This window comes from Lynx rufus, unplaced genomic scaffold (assembly GCF_022079265.1).
Source record: "Lynx rufus isolate CCGP_SWC_20201006 ecotype Redwood Valley unplaced genomic scaffold, mLynRuf1.p SCAF_5, whole genome shotgun sequence".
Lineage (NCBI taxonomy): Eukaryota > Metazoa > Chordata > Mammalia > Carnivora > Felidae > Lynx > Lynx rufus.
This window is the reverse complement of record NW_025814867.1, coordinates 15,266,950-15,290,611: the sequence shown is the minus strand read 5'-3', so window position 1 is coordinate 15,290,611 and position 23,662 is coordinate 15,266,950. Positions and strand designations below refer to the sequence as shown.

The following is a 23,662-nucleotide window of genomic DNA, read 5'->3' as shown; positions in this document are numbered from 1 at the left end:
TAAACATAACCAGTGACACAAATACTCAACTATAAGAAAACCCCAGAAACCTCAAAAGTTACCAACTCCTACTTAGATAGGGAAACAATTCTTGGATGCTGTAATACACTTGTGGTCTGTTATGTACAACATAACTACAGTCTGCCGATGAAAGCAAAGGGTTTCTAATTGGTCAGCTAAGTATCATTTTTCTCCTTGAAGAATACATTTGATTCTCTCCTGATTTTGCTGGAAAACGATACATGCAGAGTTCCATTTCATTATCAAATTCACCACCCTTCTAGAAATTTAGCTAGAATCTCTTTGTTACACTTTTAAATTCAAGTTTGAGTCACTTCCTTATAAAGAAATGAAGAATGTTTCTTCTGCCTGGAAAACACATCACAAACTCCAGCTATGACTGCAGGGTCAAAGTTTTTAAATGACTCCCAACTATTTACCATTAATATTTTCATTCATTTTCCCTCATGGGACTAACTTGGATACCTTCTTGCCTGTTTCCTAAGTAGATTCATTTGTCTCTTCTCATCTTGTCATTTTTTTTTTTCAACGTTTATTTATTTTTGGGACAGAGAGAGACAGAGCATGAATGGGGGAGGGGCAGAGAGAGAGGGACACACAGAATCAGAAACAGGTTCCAGGCTCTGAGCCATCAGCCCAGAGCCTGACGCGGGGCTCGAACTCACGGACCGCGAGATCGTTCATCTTGTCATTTTTTATGTATGTGAGAAATATATATATATTTTTATAAAGTGTCCCACTTTAAGAGGCACCTGGGTGGCTGAGTCAGTTGAGCATCCGACTTCAGCTCAGGTGATGATCTCATGGTTCATGGGTTCGAGCCCCACATTGGGCTCTGTGCTGACAGCTCAGAGCCTGGAGCCTGCTTCAGATTCTGTCTCTCTCTCTCTCTCTCTCTCTCTCTCTCTCTTTCTCTTTCTCTGCCTCTCCCCTGCTTACACTCTGTCCCTCTCTCTCTCTCTCAAAAATAAACAAACATTAAAAAAAAATTTTTTTAAATAATCTGGTATTCCCATGTAACAAATAACCAAATGTTTTAATCCTTACCTCAAATTTTTCAGGAACATGAAGTTTAGGAGATGGAACTCCTACAAGGTAGTCAATTGCAACCATTATTACTATTGTGAGAAATACAGCAAAGTCACTGATTGTCGATCGCACCTATGTTAAAAGGATCAAGTTAAAATAAACACAAAAACTGTGTGTCCTTTCTAAATAATTCATATCTTTCACATTAAAATATGCCACTAGAAAGTGTCAATAAGGTTTTTAATTAGTAATAATGTGTCAATGAAGTACATTTATTTCTAGTATACTTTCAAAAAGATAAAAGACACATTTCACAACTAACCTACCATCCCTCATGATACCATGATCTTCCTACTATTAGTTCAGACATGTAATATGCATCTTTCTCTAGAAGTAATTGCTTTACACCTATTTGACATCAAGTATTAACCTCAAACAATTTATTACATTTTTGAAATAAACCAGAGAAACAAAAACTAAAAACATGAATATTACCAGAACTCCAAAATCACATCCCAATTACCTTGGTAGGAAAATACCGCTTGGTCTTAAATTGCTTGAGGAATGAAGACAGAAAAAATGTTGTGAAAAATAAGATGACACTCCAAAAGAGCACATCTGGAATATAAGGTCCATGAAGACCACAGGCTGACCCTACAAACACACCATGAAAGGTTTTACATTCCTGGGGGGGAGGCGGGGAGGGGGGGAGGGAAGGAGAAAAAAATAGAAAAAGGAGAGAATAAGATTCTCAGATAACCTAATAAATTAGTAATGAACTCTATTGACTCTCAGATGCTAGTGACTGAAGACATGCCATTATTTTATATTTTACTTAGAAAGAAAAAACACTGCCAAGTCAACTTTAACACATCATCAACCGTAAGACATACCCTGAGTTCAGAGATGCTATAGTTTGAAAAATATATGAATCTTAAATCACTGAACGAAAATACAGTATTTTGCCAAGTTACATCACACAGTCCTTTCTTTCAACTCCACATACTCTTTAGTGAAAGCTTCAGAGTGAATAGTAATTTCTGAATACTTTGTATGCATTCTTGATGGTCCACAAGTTTACTATCTTTCCTTTACTTCTAAACAAGTTACTTAAAACAAAAGTGCCAAGTTCAAATGAGGAATAAAAAGTTGTTGGGCTTTTCTGACTTCACTCAAGACTCAGGATTAAAGCATGGGACTAGGAGCAGTAAATCAATCATTCAAACAGTATTTCCATTAAAAAAAATCAGTAACTTAATGATACAGCATAATATAAATGCAATAATAGAAATATTTTGACCAGATTTTCCTTTTGGGGAAAAAAAATAACTCAAAGTCAACCAGAGATTAAAAAGGACATATGCCTCTAACGTCATTTTTCTCTTACTTATATTCTAATGAGACTTGTTTTAACGACACAACTCAGGTTTACCAAGAGAAAAATAGTCTCAGGTTCCATTATTCTCAATTTCTATGTGCTGAAATGAGTAAAGCCTCAAATTTACAATATGGCTCACAAAAATAAAAGCTAAAAGTACAAAAAAAAAAAACCAAAAAAACAAAAAACAAAACCCAGGCCTTTTGAATATTAAGACACCGCAAAAAAGACCTGTATCTATAATATCAAGACCTCCTATTCACCATGGAATGAGATTTTTTTTTTTTAAACAAATCACTTTCATTTGAGCAACTCTGTTAACTCTACCTCTTTCGTAGCAAAAATGACTTTTTAAATAGAAAGCAGTCAAGCATGAATCTAAGTTGATTACTGATATATAATGCTTTAAGTCAGCAGTGTCCAACAGAACTTCCTATGATGATGGTTCAGTGTCTCCACTGGCCAACGTAGCAGTCAGCAGTCACACGAGGTGACCGAGTACTTGAAATGTGGCTAGTGCAACTGAGAATTGAACCTTTAATTAAATGTATTTAACTTCAATTTAAATAGATACACGTGGCCAATGGCTACTATACTGGACCATAGAGACATAAATTATCAATGAGATAAAATTTCAGATATCCTTCCAATGATATAGTTAGGAGTTATATTTAGTGAGAAAAAAATGGCCTACAATTGCTTACATAAAATTGCTTATATGATATAAAAAGCACCACAGAAACTCAGGGGATCTTGGTTTTGATATTGCTACAAGCACTTTATGACTTAATCTCAAATGTCAATCTGGGAAGTGCCCAAAACAGATATTCTACAGCTAGGACAATATACCCCAACAGAATATAAGAACACGTAATAGTATTCAGTACACAGCAGGTGCTCATTACATGTTTTTTGTCCTTCTTCCTTCCTGAGGCGCTTAAGTTATGTTAGTCTCTACAAGTCTCTACAAGTCTACAAGTCTCTGCAAGTCTCTACAAGTCTCTGAACAAGGTTTAGTTTGACACTGAGGCACGAGGAAAGCACTCAGGATCTTCTAAATAAGCTGTTCATGGAGCAGATGAACTGATACAGAGCAAGCAGGACAAGAAGATGTGGGCTGTTCTAAACTGCCAACTCCAGTATGTGCAACCACAGTCATAGCAAACACTTCCCGTGAATTTATCAATCTACGTGGAACGAGAAACCAGAAGTATGTTCACATCTTTTTAATAATTATACCTTGGAAGTCATATTTAGTCCGTTTTTATCCCCCTTACCAGGTTCATTCTTTGCAGCCTACTGTGTGATACATAAAAATGTGGTAACTCCTATCTGGTCAACACAACACTGTGTTCTGAAAACATACCATAACTACTAATCAAGAAGAAAATGTAGGTCTACTCAGAAAAAGCTAAAGAACTAGGTTATTATTTGCAAAATCCTTTATCTCATAATGTACTCACAGAAACAGTGAGATTCTCCCAGGAAATATCATGCGCTGTTAAATTCTTTTCCTTCCACACCTTGAGGGTTTCATTGCTAGGGTTGGAGGGTTCAACACATACACATCTGAGAAATGAGAACAGGGTAAAATTTTAAGGATCCTACATTTCATGTTTAGATTGTATTATATCAATCACCCAATGTGGTAGCTTTTAATCTAACTTTTCTCCCCATGTTGCAATGCATGGAGACTACAAAGTGAAAACACATCAGAAACAATGGAACAGACGAGGTTTGCCTTATATACACAAAATGTAACAAATACAAATATCAATACAATGATATTTTAAAGAATATCTTAATGAAACTTGTTAGATGTATTCCTTGGTGGGGGGGGGGGGGGCAGTGCTATTTTCTTTTAAAACCTGACAAGATACTACCATATTTAGTAAGGCCACTCTACTAAATCTTACCTACTTGACCCCCACGGGAGCAGCTCTGCCTCCCCAGGCACACACAAACAAAGCACAAAGCTCCCAATACAGAGATACTCCTATTTCCGCTTTGTACTCTGACAAGCCCTACCTACTCATGCTCATCCTTTATGGATCTTAAGTTTCATTCTTAAAGAAATAAATGAAAAACAATTTTTCATCAGGATAGAACTAGGAAAGTCATAAGGAGATCGGAAAGTTCAGTTTATATCCCCAGAACTCACTCGCCTAAAGAAAAAGAAACACACACACACACACAAGCAAAGAAATCTCTAACTGTGGATTTAAAAAATAAAAAGGAGAAACACACAGGAATATTCCCAATTAGATTATCAGCTGTTTAAGAACAGGCAAGAGGCTGGACGTTGGATTCATTCCATGCTCTATCATTTCCTAGCTGTGTTTGACCCAAGTTTTAACCTCCATGAGGCTGTTTCTTCATACACAAAAGGGGCTAGGATATGAATAACTAAGTCAAATGTGATATGAATTATGCAACAGCACTACACAGTTGTACCCCAGTATTTTGGTAACCACTTTCTCCTTGCAAGTCAATCAAATGCAGGATCACATTTATACTAAATGCTATATGCTACAGACAGCAAATACAGGCATCTACCTAGATATGTTAGACTTTTAATTGAATATATTTGTCAACCTTCTGTAACTATTATGATCACTTTTCAAATCCTATTTTATTCCAGAGTCTTAAAAGATGTTCAATTCATGCTTTTCTTATCACAAAGCAAACGGTCCACCAAACAGCATCAGAGTGTACTGAAATTACACCGTAAAAACAACTTCAAATAAAAATGATCAGACTTCAAAAATGTTAATGAAAATGCAAACTACGAGGAATATAAAAATCTCTGCGGCTTACATTCAGGACTTGGTTACAGAATACGAGATGGAACACAAGATCTAACAAAATTGCTTGATTCAAATATACAGTGCTTAGTTGCCAAAGAATTGCATTTAAATTGACTGATCCAATTCAAACAGAAGACCAAAAATACACACATTTGAGAAAGTTGTTTCTGGAAATAAAAATGACTGAATTTGTTCAACTGTATTTATGTTCCTACTGAGTGCGGCGGTCAAGTCTCATCTGTTACAAACAAGTCAACCTCCACATGGCTAGTTGGGTAAGTTACAGCTAGATATACCATGACCATCACATGCAAAATAAATGCTTTTAAGGCTCAGACATTGCTGCAAAAAATACATTCTAATAATATTGGGGAAAAGAGAAACACTTACGAGTAGCTGGTCAGTTTATCTAAGTTGTTGTGCATATTAAATGCATATATTTCTCCTAAGTGAAAGAGCTTCTCCAAAGCCTCGTAGATGAATATGATGCAAATAAGAGCTGCAAAAGCCTCCTCTGTAAATCGAGTGATATAGCACACAAGGCTGCTCGCATCTGTTGCAACCAAAACAATGCACAAGAAGGAAGTCCACAGACCAATACTGGTTCTTAAAGACAGATAGGAAAGCTGATAATCTCTGTTTAGGGAAAAAATGTGGACATGATCAACATACACACACAGCAGTGTATATCTGTAATTAAGATTTTCACAACAAGCAATAACAAGAGTCTAAAAACATAAGCTTCCTAAAAAGAGTAAATTACAGAATAACAATAACGACTAAAGAAAGCCCTCGGTATGTCTCTGCTGCAACTGAAGATAACAGAATTATAACAGCTTACTTATATAAAAGATTTACAGTGAAAATCCGCTAGGCAATCAGTATTTCAAAAACAAAGACCTCACTTTAGAAATCAGTTCTGAGGAGTAGAAGACAGACGTGCAGTCTACAGAACTACATGGGACTCTCTAAAGACCCGGAAGCTCTACGTTAACATGGTAACCACACCCCGTCCCCTCCACAGCCATCACTAACATCTCCTCTGCCACCAGTATCGCCACAGAAAGTGACTTCATTTTGTAAATTCAATTTCAAATAAGAAATTACTTTAAGACCACAGAGTCCAGAACACTTCAGGTCATTGCATTCTGTCTTAGTCTGTGCAGCTGGCATGCCAGATTGGAATCAGAATCAGCTTGTTCAGTGAAGAAGCAATCAGAACAAGATGAGTCAGATGAATCAGATATTTTAATAGGATCAAGTGGTTTCAGGCTAAAATATTCAATGGCATTTATCTCACAAAAGGAATAGTATTGGCCACGTCAAATTCCAACTCTACCAGCTACAGTACCCAGAACTCATTCCCACACTGTGAACCCTGCCAATGGAAACTGACATCTCACTCCGACAGCTAAAATTCATTCTGCTAAATAGACCTGATTGGCAAAGTCAGCTACAGCCTCCAAGATCCACCTCTTTTTAAAATTCCTTTAAAAGACCAACATACCAGCTAATCAACAATTAGATTAACTCCTTCTTGCTGGGTTGATACTTGCCAGCACAAAGGATTTTTATTGCACAAGTGATTTGTTGACCAGGACTCAAATCCACTGATTTTATACACACGGTGACGGGGTAGGTACAATAGCAGGGATGGGAGTAGGGTCAACCACACAGTAGCCCCCAAATACTGAAAATATATATACTGTCTTTTTCAGCTACTGAATATATAATGCACTTAACTAAAGTTAATAAACAATATAATTATACACATATGTAGACACATGTGGTAAGTAAATAACTATTACGTACCTGCAGAACTTAAATAAAATTTTTTCAAACACTAAAACTGGACCTGTGCTCCCCAATATTGTTAGAGGTTGCCCAGCAAACAACGAATAGGCAATCCCAGTTAATGATGCTCCAAAAAGAGACTCTATTGCACTCTGTTTAAGGAAAAAAGAAATGAATAGAAGTAATACATCATAAACATTATCTCTGACCTACTGAAATACACATAAGACATCTGAAAAATAAAAACACAAATCAAGTAGTTAAACACACAAAGCAGACACAACTTTTGATTCTTAAATTTCTATTTTAAATATGGACAATTACAAACACATCTTAAATACATAGGGAAAACTGCTTTGTTTTCATATTAAAAGTGAGCTTTTGCAATCAACCTTTATACAGAACTCAGTATTGTGGGAGGCAGGAGGGAGGAGTAAATGGAAGAGAAGCCTAGATTCTAACTCTATCTATACGTATTTTATCTCTTAAGTCTGTAGGGAGTACAAATACACTTGTTATTGTGCATATTTTTATATGTCTGAAATAATTCATTAAAAAAAATAGGAAACATTAAATACTCGATATGGTGTGCTACAAAAAAAGACTCCTTCAGATAGGTAAGTCAGAAATTAACAACTGATCCTATCAGTCGCAAAATGATTTCTAAAGAGCAATTTTCCACACGTTTCAAAGAAATTACTCTTATATGATAGGCTTAACCAACAGACATCAAAAATAAAATGCTTTTGACATAAAATAGATGGAATATCTCCTTTAAAAACTCAGAGCAACCATTCAATGAAGAAGTATGTGACTACTAAAGCTAGGTAAAAAAAAGGTAAAATAAGAAAATCAAAGACTCAAGAAAGTGTAAATCAAAGCTAGTACGTCAGCCTCTACCAATAGGACATCTTAACTCATTAGTTAATTAGATGATAAGGGGTACAGGCTATGCCACTAGACACAGGGGAGGGATCAGAAAGAAAAGAACAGTTCATCACTCACAACATCAAGGTCAACTGGAATGCACTATCAAGAAAGGGGAAAGCCCATCATCATTGGGAAAGGCAAGGAAAAGAAGCTCGTGAGAAGCACCCCGCCTGGACGTGGGAGGCAGCACAGCAGCAGAAGAGCAGGGCTTCAGAACCAGATTGGAGCAGACGACCCTTTACTACCAGATGCTAAGCCACTGGCATTATTCAAACTTTTCGAGCCCAACCCTACTCATTTTTCAGCAGGAGCGGTAAGAGCCAGGGGAACTTAATGAAGCGGTGTTTGAGAAAACACCTAGCCAGCCTACCGGCTGACACACAGAATGCACTCAATAAATGGCAGAGATTCTCATCAGCAGCAATAACAGCATCTTCCAAAATCAAAATCACAAAATAACAGTATGCAGTAAAAGTATTATTCAACTATTAGTATAAAATAGGACCAAACTCACATACATCGGCCAAAACAAAGGGCCCGTATTAACTGCTAAGCCACTATAAAATCCTTGGTTCAATCAGAATACGCATATTTAAGAATGAATTGAAGCAGAGCTCAAGGCAAAGGAAAAAAATGTCTACAGGGTGTCGAGAGAGAGCAAAAAACCGAGAAGAGAAGCAAGCAGATGGCAAATAAAGAAATGCTAACTGGGGGCAAACAGGCACAGAATAATAGTTTCCCTTCCCAACATGGCGTTAAAAAGGCAGAACCTGTCGCAGGAAGCCCTTCCTTTCACCACTGTGTCCACCACTCCTCTCCCAAGCCCTTTACTGGCACATTCACTAGTTCCTTCACCCAGATCTAGTCTTATCCTCATTTGTAAATGGTTTTTATGTTCATTCCCAAGCAGAACGGTCTCTCTCCCTAAGAAACCAGAGCCCTACCACACTGCCTTCCTCTGGCCACAATCAGAAGCCTCCATCTTACCCACCAGAAGCCCTACCAGTGTCTTCCCTGTACCTCTCCACTGCACAGCAGTGACCACTCCATGCTAATCTGTCTTCTTTCTCAGAGCCTCTAGTTTGGCTTTTGCAAACTTACATCATCCTGATTCCTCTTTTCAAGTTCTGGTGGTGCTGTGTCTCATCTGCTGGGCCACTTTCCTCCGTAGTCTCATTCCTCCTCCGGTCCACAAACGTAACTCCGTACTTTTCCCTCTCCCCTCACTATGAATGATCTCCCCTGTCACCGTCACCTATTCCCAACCTTTATTCTTGCTCCTTACAAACTTGCTCCACTGTACAAACTCTGGAACTGTACCTCCTACTTGACGTTCCGACAAAGCACCTGAAAACAAACGCATCATCTCTGTTTCACTTTCCTCGGTAATACTCCGGATTTCCCACTGTGGTCCTTCCACCTGCTACAGCTCCCCCCTGATCTCATTCACATGTGCCACAGCACACCATGACGTATTCCCTAGGTACACACTACCGTATCTTCTTGTCTTGTTTGGAGCCTTGAGGACAGAAGACACATGCTCATCTGACACTTGTCTATGTCCCCCCGATGCCTACAGCACCATCACAGGCACAGGGTATATTAAACAGCAGGATGAGAAAGGCAGGCAATGCAGGAAAGTCCAAAAGCAAAGCAGCATTGTTTCCATGATGGTAACAGGTAAGACACATTTCCAGGGGGACCAGCAGAGTTACATGTATATTTTGCAACAACGCATAAAAAGCAACTTATTAAAAACAGATTTCCTTGATGAAATGATTGAGGGGTAAAAGAATCTAAATAACCAAAAATAAATTGAGTTCAAAGGAAATTTTAGTTGTCAAATTTGTCTCACGTTCAGATCATGAAATAGTTTAACTGAATAATGATCAATTAGCTTCTGGCTATTTTTTTCACCTTTTATCTGGAAAAAAATGAATTTCCTCCTAAGAGTAAATGTAATTAAATAAAATACACTTAAGAACTGCAAATCATCTCATTTAAATTCCATTAAAATTTAAACAAACAAACAAGTCTTTTTCAACATTTTACAAGGCACTGGATACTCTTATCATGCCTCCCACAGCCCCTCATACAGCATTACCAAGAACAAAAAGTCATAAAAACTTTCATTTTAGTCATATCAAAATACGGATGCAGTTTTCAGTTACACTTTCCAATTAAAACGTTGGCTACTTTTACACAAATTTAGTAACAGCAAAATAAACAACACTAGAAATCCACCATTTTTCTACAACTTGCAAAGGCTACTTATCTAGTCTGGGCCTACCCACCAGGGCTGATGAGTTAACATTAATCCCAGGGCTCTAACTAATCCCATGATGCCTTACAGGATATGAAGTAGCCCCACTGATAAATTCACCCACCCTTGACCCACCCAGAACCAGTTCAATTTGTCTCCCACCACCAACCCTTCCCCACACCCCACAACAAAGACAATACAAGCCTTTTACTCAGTTTATAAAACCATTCATCCAGCAGGCCAGGATCAACTTTGTTTTTTCTTTTTCTTGTTTTCTTTCTTTTTTTTTTTCTTTCTTTTTTTTCTTTTTTCTTTTTCTTTTTTTTTTTTTTTTTTTTTTTTTTTTTTTTTTTTTTACCTCAACTGTGCATCTTCTCCTGCTCAAATGGCTTCCCCATGTTTTCCATAGCAATTACCCTTGGGGGAAGTCTGCTTTGGGACAGGTTAATCATGCTGTGGGTAGACTCTTCAAATAAAAGTAGGAATAGTGAGACAAATGCACACAGACACTTGCCTCTGAAGAGCTAAGAGCCTGGCCACTACCAATCTTTGTACTCACTATTCTGCCTTCTGTAGCTTCTCCAAGCAGCCCTCCAAAAGTGATTACAGGAGACATACAGGCACAGTATAGGAAAAGAATCGAGGCCAGGCACTGTAGACTTAATGCATCCTTGAAGTCACTCAAGAAAAAAGGTGCTTTCCTTTTGATGTCAAGTATCAAACCACCAAAAAGCCTAAATAGGTGAGATGAAACTCGTCAAACTGTACACTAGAGGCTTCTAGCTAGTTCAAACTAAATCTATGGGCTACATAAAACTGCTGGTGCCTAGTGTTTTGTCAACAGAAATTAATATCCTAGCTAAATCACGATATAAATTACAGAAGACACACTCATTTAATCTCATCCACTGACAGAGGAAAGGCAGATCTCATTACATTAAACGACACATAAACATCTGTATTTTATGGACTATATACTGAGAAGACTGCAGGCAAATGATTTTATATGAGTAAATGTAATTTCAGACACAAATGTACAAGAAAATATACAATAAAAATAAATAAAACCTAACAGTCCATTCAAGAAAATATGCATAAGCAATTCTATCAGTTAGTATCTACATTATAAATCTTAAAGGCAAGTGTCAGAAATACCAGGAAGGCAATTATAATATAAACCGTAAGTCCTCAAATACCCTTTACTATGAATCCAGTATGCTGTGCTTAGACTCAGTAGCGAATTGAATAATTTTAATTACTTTTAAAATTACTACTTCAATCACATAAATATTTCTGGTCCAGGTAAAAAGCCTAAAAAATTAATGCAGGGTATTTAATTTACTGGATATGTACTCAAGTTCACATGCATGTGGAGAAAACTAAGGTTTAAATTGGTAAATTTAAAATGTGTATTTGCACATCAGAGCCTTAGCATTTCAATGTAGGTGGTTTTTTGTCTTCTTTTTTTTTTTTTTTTTTTTAATTTAACTTTTGGATACATCTAACTTGAAAGCACTCTACTAAAATATAAGCCTCAGTGAGGGGCAGGGACTTTTCCTTGTTCACTGCCATTATCACCAGTGTCTAGAACACTGCCCAGGACATAGTAGGTACTCAGTAAATAGTAACAAATCAGTAATTCAAAAAGGTTTTGTGACTCATAAAACATACATTCTGCAGAAAATACACCAAAAAAGTAATCTTAAGCTTTAAAATGTTTTGGATGTTTCAAGGTTTACCATTCTACCTTTTTAAAAGTTAATATTGCAAACTAAATACTAAATACACATTGACAAGTTGACAGAAGTTACTGTGTAAATAATCTGACAGCGGGGGGAAATCAACTTGCAATAAAAAAAGGTGTCAATGATCATATCGAAAATGAAACCACATCATCAAATCAACAACTGATCAACAGTTTATATGAGGCTCTCATGTGACGGACCGTGAGATCAGTGGGGGCCTGACTTGGTATTTCTCACTGACTAACCCGATCTCAGCCTGAGGTCCGAGGAAGTAACAGTAACTGCTAGTGTTCGGGGATACTTGCAGAGACTAATATATTAGACCATGAACAAATTGTGTGTTCAAGTTTCTCTAAATTTTATGTTCAGTATGCCAGTTGTTCTTTTTCTCTGATAGCGTCCTTTAGGCATATGTCATCAATACCCCTAATAATGTGGCTGTTATCAAGTATCCTGATGTCTTAAACAAATATAGAAGGTTCAAAATCTTAGTTTCACAGCCACCACCTGTGGACAACAGTATCAATATCCACATGCTTTTTTCTACAGTATGGAAATACCGTAACATTTCTCTATTCTACAAAATATTTTCAGACAATGTTTGCACCTAGCAATATTTCTATTTTTTATTCCCAAAATTAACACCTTCAACAGTTTTTCTAACTAGGTTTCCAGGGATCATTACCATGGTTTCATTAGCTTTGCTGTCTCATTTTACACTATCTCATGATACAATGTTCACTTAAGAGTTTTAAATCTATGCACACACACACAAACTATTGGTTGTAATTCCTCTCTGTTCCCATAATTCTGTAACTTTATACGGAGAATTTTAATAGCACTCCACACCTTCTTCAAGAACCTTCTGAATGGGTAATGTAAATTACACTATATTCTATGTAACTGCTCAATATCCTTATCGTATGGGCCATAATATTTTCATTTTAAATTAAAGCCTGATATAAAGAATCCAAGCATCTACTAGTAAAATTATTTTTAAATAATTTTCCTCAACAAAATACACTTACATAATGATGCATTTTAAATATAGAAAAAAAAAAAAAAACACTGTACAAGATTAACTTCCATATACTTGCAAAGAAAAAGACTTTTTATGCCTTCTTCATCAAATCAACCCCTAGTCCTCAAAAGACATCCACACTGAATCAGTATTTGTACCCACCGTCCGGTCCTTTGCAGCTCAGGCCCGGCATGATGACCGGCCTCGTTAGGTGTCTCACCCGAGCTGGGGGCAGATCCATTGGGAAATACAGGAATCTTCCTCTTTTCCTGAATTTCACAAAAAACACATTTTCAGAATTCTGTTTTCAAAAAGTTCAGATGGCACTCCTGAATTAGAGGGAACAGGAGATCTTATGTTGATTGCATTATCTAATCAATGCCCTTGGAAATAATGATACCTCATATAAACGTCCACTTGAAATGAACTGCACATTAGAACAGTTATGTAGTATTTGTCTCCATTAACATTTCAACTTTATGACTGATTGGCTTTTTATATTTTGTATCCTAAACCAAATATACTATATACAAAACATTCATACCCACCATCTCAAATTGTCACTCAGTAATAGGAAAATAAATACCCAAAAGCATCTCTCTAACCAGAATATTTAAAATATTGCTCATACTAATGAAGAATACACTTTATGTTAATAAAAAAGTAAATGCCATTTTCCTTTTACCACAATACTTCCCTGAAGATGAAAGTAGCACAAGAGTTGTCTTTTAAAAACACGTTTTCATAAAAATCAATTTCCTATTACATTTTATTATTACTAATCCAAGACTTGCGTGAGTGATAAAGGCTCCCCCTCCCTTCACTTGAAGATCAAGGAAGTAACTTCTAATCTGTTACCTCCAGAGGTCAGCGGTCAATGGGCTGTGTGTGACACACTGTGAGAAGGAAAGAAAGACAGGGGAAGGGTGTCCATCCCAGGAGATCCCCTTGGTCAAAAACCCTGGGTGAGCTACAAACTTACACTACTTGGTTTATATGTTTGACATTTATAGCGTAGCAAGACTTATCTATAATCATAGGATTAGCGCTTGAAAATGTCAAAATTAAAACTAAATTACATCTTAGCTCAAAGGGGAAAGAAGAGTACAAAACTACAGAATTCCTAAAAAACAAAAGAAATGGAAAACACTACATAACACAATCCATGGGATATAGCAAAACCATCATTCAAGAAAATTGAGCATTTATATTAAGAAAAACAAAAGGATACAAATACATGAATTAAACATCCAGCTCAGGAAATATGAAAACAGATTCTTTCCTGAAGTGAAAGTAATGAAATGAAACCACTAAAAGCAGAAACAGAGTTAGAAAACAAAACGCTTCTTTAAAAAAGGAGAACTGAAACAAGCTGTAAAAGCTGCTCTATTTCAGAAACAGGATAAACCATTAGCTAACACACAGTAAAAGATATGACAAGGAGGCAGCTTCAAACTGAAGGAAATTTTGTACACACACACACACACACACACACACACGTACGTACATACACCACCCTATGCAAATAAATTAAAAACCTTAAAGAAATGGGTAATACAAAGGAACACATAATTTCCCCAAAACTGAAACCAGAAAAACAGGAAATAGGCAATTTTCTAGGAAAATATAATACTGACCCCAGAAAACAGAGAAAGCTTACACAAACCAATCACTGCAGAAGAAACAAGCAAGTTGTAAAGTCCACCATACAACAAAATACTCAGGCTCAGAAAATTTTCCAAAGGAATTCTTCCAGACTTTTAGAACCAAATTACTCTAGCTATTTAAAGTTTTAAAAAAACAGGGAAGGGAAAATTTACAGATATGAAATAAATAGAAGAAAGATATGAAAGCCAGAAGACTGCAAAAAAACTACGGACCAATCTACTTACAGTGATGCAAACAACTTAAAATATTAGATGTAGGCGACCAGCATTCTGAAGCCAAATTTGGGTTCATTCAATGCAAGAGTGTTTTCAAATTAAAGAATCTATTAATATGGTCTACCACAATAAATGATCAAAGGTCATACAATCATCTCCAGAGATGCTACAAAGCCATTTTTTTTTTTTTTTTCAACGTTTATTTATTTTTGGGACAGAGAGAGACAGAGCATGAACGGGGGAGGGGCAGAGAGAGAGGGAGACACAGAGTCGGAAACAGGCTCCAGGCTCTGAGCCATCAGCCCAGAGCCCGACGCGGGGCTCGAACTCACGGACCGCGAGATCGTGACCTGGCTGAAGTCGGACGCTTAACCGACTGCGCCACCCAGGCGCCCCTTTTTTTTTTTTTTTTTTTTTTTTTTTCAAAGCCATTTGAAAAATTTAACATCCACTTACATTAAAAATTTCAATGAAACAGACTTTAATTGGATTCTTTCTGAGCATGATAAAATGTGTATTTTGGCTTCAATGTCAGTAACTTAATGAAAGAAACATTAGGGACACTAACTACAATTGGGAACAAATTAAGAAATGCCCATTTAAAGTCAACTGCCACTCAACATTACTAGAGATTTCAGCCAATACAATCAGACAACAGAAAATACACTAGAGCTGTAAGGAGAAAAGGAGGCATCAAAATATCTTACTGCAGATGACATGGCTGAAAAACTATTACATACAATGAAAGAACTCAGAAAGGGAGGAGAATAAGAAAGAAATACTCAGTAACAAAGAGCCTTTATATATAAAAGTAACAAAGTGAAGATATAACAGAACAAAACCTCATTTACAATACAGACCTTAAAGAGAAAATGCCCAGAATACATTCACCAAGTATATAAAGTGTAGATAAAGGAGAATTTTATGGCATTCCTTAAGGACACAGAAACTAACTTGAAATCGGAAAACAAGTAGGGGGAAACATACCATGTTCTTGAATGACTCAATGTTAAAAGATGTCAACTCTCCCTCAGTTCATTTACAAATTTAACCGCATCACAGTTTTTTAGAAATCAGGTTTTAGCTCTGGAAATTAAAAGCTCATTTTAAAGCTTACATAGAAAAATAAATATACAAAGACAGTCAAGAAAATTCAGGAACGCAAGAGTAACAGAAGGCTCAAGAATGAATCTAGACCTACTGGGTATTAAAATATGCCAAAAAGCCTCAGAAATTAAAGTATGGAATTGGTCCATGAACAGAGAGACCAATGGAATGGAAAAGAAATTCCAGAAGGACTTGAAAGCAAAGGGAAATTTACAAAACGATAAGGCAACAACACCAATCAAGGGGAGTAACGCTCAACTTTTTAATAAACTGGAACAAACTGGCAGCAATGTAGGTAAAAGATAAAGCTAGATGCATATTCCACATGATACACCACGATAAACTCCAAAGGATCAACGAATGATTTAAATGTTAGGAAAAGGTGTGGTTTTTGTGTGTTTCGGGAGCAGGGGGGTTGCAATGAACAAAATATATCCAGGAATATTCGATTTCACTAATTATAGCAATGTAAATGAAAACCACTTTAAAATACCTGACATAGTAGGATAAAGATACCTATCCACCTGACAAGTATCCAAAAGTTTGATAACACGCTGTTAGCGAGGCTGTAGGGAAAGAGGCATTCATCACTGTGGGTGTCCAAAACAGCACAACCCAGTAAGAAGGGATTCTGGTAATATCTACTAAAATTATAAAAAAGGTTCCACGTGAGCCAGCAATCCTATTTCTGGGAACCGACACTACAGATACACCTGCACAAGACTAAATTGGCATACAAATATTGTGATACGGCTTAGAAAAGGAAAAGACTGGGGGCGCCTGGGTGGCGCAGTCGGTTAAGCGTCCGACTTCAGCCAGGTCACGATCTCGCGGTCCGTGAGTTCGAGCCCCGCGTCAGGCTCTGGGCTGATGGCTCGGAGCCTGGAGCCTGTTTCCGATTCTGTGTCTCCCTCTCTCTCTGCCCCTCCCCCGTTCATGCTCTGTCTCTCTCTGTCCCAAAAATAAATAAACGTTGAAAAAAAAAATTTAAAAAAAAAAAAAAGAAAGAAAAGGAAAAGACTGAAGACAACCTGAGCCCAGAAACAGCATAAACTATAGTATATCCATAAATGAAATAAAACAGAGCTGTGAGAAAAATAAGACATATTTCTGTGATGTCTTCTGATCCACATCTCCAGGATATACTGTTACACTAAAAAAAAGCAAGGTGCAGAACAGGACATGTGGTATGTTGGTAAGAAAGGAGGAAACAGGGCTATATTTGCATCCCCTTGCACTGAATACAAACTAGAAGGACAATGATGCTCCACGGGAGGTGGGTACAGGGGTAAGAAGGTAAAGGGAACATGACAGGGACACAACCGCTCTGAGTGTACCTGTTTATACAGTTTTGATTTGTGAATCATAAAAATGTATAACCTATCCAAAGATATTTTAACTAGGACAAAGCAACTCACAGGGTTGTGTGCAATCTTACCTGAGAAGGAACACTTTTTGGTGGCTCTATGCGTATGGAAGGGTCCCACTCTCCTGGAGGTAGGACAGTTACTTGATCTAAAAATTCATCAATTCCAGATAAGAGGTCGTTTCTGTCTTTTGCTTTATAGGCTACATCATGAAAAATCTACAGAAAAAAAAAATTGAGTGAAAGGATTTTAAAGAAGAAAGAAAATTCTACATATAGTAAACCTACTCTAGATATTACAAGTAAATCTGAAACAAAGGTAATTACCTAAACTCTTATCCCAGGCAGGTCTCCATTCCACCCAGGGTAACAACCATAAAAAGTAACCCACTAATTGCGTTATCAGATGAATTAATAACAATCAACCAACAAAAGAAAAGAGTGATGCATTAAGACAGAACAACTTTTTTAAAAAGAGTATTCTGGATGAGAAATGGTTACTAGTCATTACAGAATAAAATAATACTGTAGCATGTCATTTCGATTTCTATGACATTTTAGGGTCATTTATCCTAAGAAATGAGCATGGATCTGCAAAATATTTTACTTAAAAAGTCAGGTACTTGATCACTTACATTTACTGTCTGGCTACCATTTGCTGGGCACAATTTTAAGCACTGTGGATAGTGCACTGGACATAGACAAGGCAAAGTCCCTGCATTCAGAACTCTTTTTTTTTCCCCAGGAGGAAAGACAGCAAAACAAGTAATTACATAAGTATATAACTGCAAGTAATAATAAATACTCTGATAAAAATAAAGCAGGGTTAAGGAAAGAAAGTTGATGGAGAAGAAAAGGGTGACCGAGGAAGGTCTAAGAGGAAGTAACACTCTAGGAGAAACCTGAATGAAATGAGACAAAAACGGTGCAAATGGTGGGATGGGGTGATGGAAGGACACCTGGGCAAAGGGAAGAGCAACTGTATTTGTTCAGAGGCAGAAATGAGCATAAATCATCAGAACTAATAGGAAGCTAATGTGGCCAGGAAAAAAATGGGGGAGGAAGGGTGAGTAGTGGTAGTAGGATAAAAGTTTCAAGAAATATGCAGAGGCTTGATCAGGGAAACCCTTTGAAGACAATGGTCAAGAATTAAAAAGAAACATACATATACAGCAAGATACATCTGGATATTAACGATATACTCAAATCTGCATGTTATTAGCAGTGTAGAGGAAAATACTGTAAGAGAAATATCCATAAAGTCCAAGTTAATTGCCAAAGAAAAAAGGGTGAGAGCATCCAAGCCAAAGAAATGGCCGTGGAGATGGAAAGGAGATGGCAGACTAAATGCAAAACACATTGAGGTAAATCAGTAGAATCTGGTGACTAAGTGGTTGAGACAGGACAGAGAAAGGAGGTCAGGTTCAGATATGTGGAATTTCAGATGCTTTAGGGACATAAGGCAGACATGTCTAACACCTGATTACAAAGCTCTCCCCCAAAGAGAAACAAAAGTCCTGGTCAATATAGGCAAAGCTCAATGAAGGGGCTCAAAAATGGGAGAGAGAAATTATGGAGAAAAAAAAGCAGGAAAAGGGGAAAAGACAAAGTCCTGAGCAAAACCCAAATAAATGATATCCTGAAATTCAAGATGGAGAAAATTTCAAGAAGGTAGTCAATAATCTCAGATGTGGAGGGGCTGGGGGACAAAGAGTATCCAGTGATCTTGACAGAAAGGTCTTGAAGATCTTACCAAAGGTAAATGGTTGAAGAGTGAATAAAAGAGTACAGACAGCAAGGACAATTTTTTAAGCTTCACTATGAACAAAAAGAGAACTGTAATTGACATATATGTCTTACATTCAGTGCCCATTTCGAAAGGATTGAAATTCCACTTCAAAGGGATTTTATATTATATACCACGTAAACAGTGTCCACCTCATAGGGCATTTTAATTACCTCATCTGTCATGAGAGTGGCTATTGATCTTCCAATTTCATGGTACTGTGGTGCCTTGCCTGCTGGACCCAATAACAGAAACAAAAACCTAAAGAAACATTAAAATACACAGACTTCAATACAAATAACATACAAACCTAAACACAGGCAGTCATAAAGAAATCATTCCAATGTAAACACGGAAAACACATTCAGCCCTCTTTTCCATCCCCGCACACCAATCACCAGAAAAAAAAATGACAACAATTCTACTCACACTAAAGCAGATGTCAAAACTAGGCAAGGCACTCATAAACTTTCTACCGACCTCCTGCTCCCCATCCTCCTTACGGTAAACGAGTGATTCAAGAAGTGAGTGTTCTACATTACAAGTTCCCATTCCCTTTACCTTTTTGAATTTGAGTAAATAATTTGATCTAATCTGTATTGAAAAAAGGTAAATGAGTAAATTGAGTAAATACCAATCCTATTAAATACTTACAAGTAAGGTTTGCCTAGTAAATTCAGTGTGTACAAATAAACAGTCACAACCCCTCAAACCACAGTCTGGATAAAGACTCTAATGAGTAAACAAGGGACTATGGAAAGAAAAATAATTTTTATGTATAGCTCCACAAATTTAACATCAAACCTCACATTTTATTTTTTTATTTATTTGTAAGTGTCTAAATAAAAAAGCATTTAGCTGCCTACCACATTCTCATGAACACCACAGTAAAATATTAATATTCACACTTGTCCAAATTGGAAGCATTCACCTTCTTGTTTTATGAGAATTTAAGTGTGAATCTATGGAATTATTTTTTCTCACTTACCTTAACACTGCACCACTAATGCAACTCAGGAAAGCATACTAAAAATAGGCACACGTATTCCAATCAAATGGCAATACATTCTTCATATTTAATATTATATGAATGATTTTTTAAAGATTTTAAAAATTACTCTTATTTACAATTAAGTTTATAATTAAAGCAGTTAACTAACAAACTGATCATCCTCTATAACACAACTTGCTAATTCTTATGGATATTCCCCCTTTTTAAATTACATATATTGAACAGAAAATTTTGGTCAGGTCAGAACAAAGCATTTTGCTTAATTCAGAGGTACTTATCAATAATCAATGAGGAAGTAATCATATCCTCATTCTATAAATGAAAAATTAAGTCAGACTTGACCTTTCCGGATTCAACTCCATTCTGACTCCACAGGGCATAATACATCTGTCTGAATCTGAGCCATTGTCTTTTAAACCAAAGCTCCTAAAACACCAAACTTCTTATAAAGGTACAAATGCTAAGTATTATTTTTTAAATGTCTATTTATTTATTTTGAGAAAGAGAGAGACAGAGTGCAGGGGAGGCGCACAGAGAGAGTATCCCAAGCAGGCTCCCCACCGTCAGCCCAGAGCCCGACACAGGCCTCGATCTCACGACCTGAGATCACGACCCGAACTGAAATCAAAAGTCGGACACCTAACCGACTGAGCCACCCAGGCGCCCCCAGCTAAGTATTTTTCAAAGGATGCTTTCTTTTTGTTTTTGTTTTTTTTTTAATTCCAGAAAGAAAGAGAACTCTTTTATGCTCTACTAGTCAAAGCATCCAGTGCAATGAAAATATTAATTAAAGTAAGCTTTTATCCCTTTTATCGATAGATAAAACTTTTCAGATTTTGGACATGCTGAGAACATTACCTGGTAGGAACAGGGACCTCAGTCAACCCCGAGAGGAGAACAGCAGGGGCCAGTCTCACAAATGCAATTATAGGTCTTTCCAAAAAGTCTACTTCTCCCACCAGAACATTGGATGCCTCGGCTCCTGAAGGAATTTTTCTCATGAAATTCATATCAACCTATTGACAAATAAATAATAATTAAAAATCAAATCTGCATGGCATTTATAACTCTATTTTGAGGGAAATAAGAAAGAAAAAAAATGCTTTCAAGACTATTTGCTAATCAAAACTGGTGATCTAATGGATAAACACCAAAATCCCCACCCATGTAAAGAATGGAGTAGACAAATACAAAAAAGCAAGCAAAACACATCTATCAAACAATGCTCCCAACCGTTTTAATTGTCATAATCTTTACTACTTCAGAGATCTAAGTTATCAAACATACAAACTAGAGAAAATTTTCAGTGATTATAGCACTATTCATTAAAAACTACTATGGACAAAAATACAGCTCACAAACTAACAATGGTTCATGAAATTATACACAGTGCTAAAAAATATTCATTTCATGATTATTTTTACTTAATCTTAGAAATGAATTAGCCCCTTTGTATTTTATACATATTTTTTATAAGTCCTTTTTATTTTAGAGCGTTCTGTGTATTCCCCAGTATTTTCATTAAGTGGAAAAAGTTCTTTTTATTTTTATTTAAAACTAAAATAAATAGCCATTTATCGCTATAGACATAGGACAGTGCTATAACATCAAATTTAGTCGTCTGTGTATAATTACAAAGAAAAGGCTATAAACAGAATATCAAAGTATGGGAATTTCATTTATATGCAGTTTCACACACATCACTAAACAACCACTTACAGGGCTATCTATTAAAAATAAAAGCAGCACTTACAGCGGGCCTCTTGAGTCCCACACCCAGTGTGCCACAACTACAGTGCCAGGAGGCAGACTCCTGCCCGACAGGAGACAAGGTGTACACAAGGATAGGCCAAGTAAAAAAAAGTAAAACTGTGACAGAGGAACAAAAATAAACGGCACCTGCCATGTCTAGAGGAGATCTATAATGTAAGTTACATTTAATCCATTTAACAAGGATAAATTGCAGTATAGTTACGGAACACTCCTCACTCATTTGAAGCAACAGAAGCACCAGTCAAAATATGATCAAGTTAGACCGGAAGAATTAAAAATACGGTAGCCTTTCTGCATAAGTTAGTGTACCTTATGCAAGGCCTTTTGTAATTTTAGAACTGGTAGCTCAAGCAAAGCTACAATGCAAACCATCATTTGCACTCCTCTTCTGCAAAATGCGATTTACAGGTTTTGCACCATAAAATAAAAAGCCTAAGAAAAAGGAATCTTACTTGAAATAATCGTATTTAATTAAAAGTCTTAAATTGGATACAACAATGTTAACATAGAGAGCATCTTATAGCAAGCAAACTGATACTATCAAAAAACTGTAACAGCCACACAGAATCAACGATTCAGAAGCAGTACTCAGAGAGTATGCTTTATAGTCCACTGTAATTTGAGCTTGGGAGTTTCTTGCCCTGCTCTTTTGAAATTTTGAAGTTTTCTTTTTCTATTTCATCTAAATACTCATCTACCAAAACAAAAAATCATAGTTCAGATAGGGGAGTTGTTTTTAAATCCATGCCTTTACCTACCCATGGGCAAACGCCGATTATGTCAACCAGGGACATTCCAGAAAGTACTGACACCCTAAGACAGTAATTCTGGGATCTTATTACAGCCAAGAAAAGGCTGAATCGCCAGTGTTATAACATTCCCAAAATTAATCTTTCCAGTGGGGGGCAGCCCCAGAACAAATGAGTGTAATTCAAAAGATATTGAAGTTTCATCTATGGGTAGGTATAGATGGAAATCCCGTATTATTCAGATAGTCTTTTGTCAAGATTCCTGAAACTAGTAAACAAAGTCATTCAAATGCTCTTGGACTATTACCCTTCTCATAATTTCTGAACTTAAGTTACGTATCACAAGCATCACATGCAGGCTTATAAACACCAATCTATTAAAAAATTATCATAATCAGCACTAATAAAGCCACATTGCCAGTGATTTTCTCAATAAGGATGATTATGAAGATTTACAGTGAGTGACAGAATTACCTTGCTGAAGTCAACAGTACTATTTTCTCTGCTTCCTCCACTTCCATTACCTTTAATTTCTCCACTTTTACTATTATCCAAGTTTCCAGGTGCAGACTGTGGAGAGGCCAAAACACCTGAATTTGAATTTAAGAACAACAACAAAATCCAAATTAGTAAGGAGGAAATTCACTTTCTAGATGGACTCTGCTCATATCCTGAAAGTGATAATTTATCAAAAGCAAATGTGCAAGGTTAAAAAAAAAAAAAAAGTGCCAGGTGTTAGTACCGTACGAGCAAGACCAGAGTAAAATTTTAAGCAACAATGAGGCTGTTTATTTCAACATTTAAAATAACTGGAATGTACGAAAACGGTGGTCTTTTGCCAACAAGAAAAAAAAATGTGAGTAGGTGAGGAGCACAGAAGATGGAAAATCTGGGTCAGCTCACACTACGAGTACCTGGGGAACGCGCTTCTAACACATCTAACATACACGCGAATCGCACTACATGTGGCACACTGACGTGAGTGACATCGTTTACTT

At 36.7% G+C, this 23,662-nt stretch overlaps 1 protein-coding gene across 4 annotated transcripts in view; it reads right to left on the bottom strand.

Moving 5' to 3' along the window:
* Positions 1–23,662, bottom strand: part of SLC4A7 (solute carrier family 4 member 7) — a 105,798-nt gene that overhangs the window by 20,966 nt on the left and 61,170 nt on the right. For all 4 annotated transcript variants that reach the window (XM_047100007.1, XM_047100004.1, XM_047100006.1 and 1 more), the window contains 11 exons: positions 23,139–23,254; positions 21,001–21,158; positions 19,304–19,391; positions 17,417–17,563; positions 13,151–13,257; positions 10,782–10,956; positions 7,048–7,181; positions 5,626–5,871; positions 3,892–3,997; positions 1,574–1,735; positions 1,069–1,182 (listed from right to left, as the gene is read on the bottom strand). In XM_047100007.1, the coding sequence (XP_046955963.1) occupies positions 1,069–1,182; positions 1,574–1,735; positions 3,892–3,997; positions 5,626–5,871; positions 7,048–7,181; positions 10,782–10,956; positions 13,151–13,257; positions 17,417–17,563; positions 19,304–19,391; positions 21,001–21,158; positions 23,139–23,254 (1,553 nt within the window). The remainder of the gene's footprint in view (positions 1–1,068; positions 1,183–1,573; positions 1,736–3,891; positions 3,998–5,625; positions 5,872–7,047; positions 7,182–10,781; positions 10,957–13,150; positions 13,258–17,416; positions 17,564–19,303; positions 19,392–21,000; positions 21,159–23,138; positions 23,255–23,662) is intronic.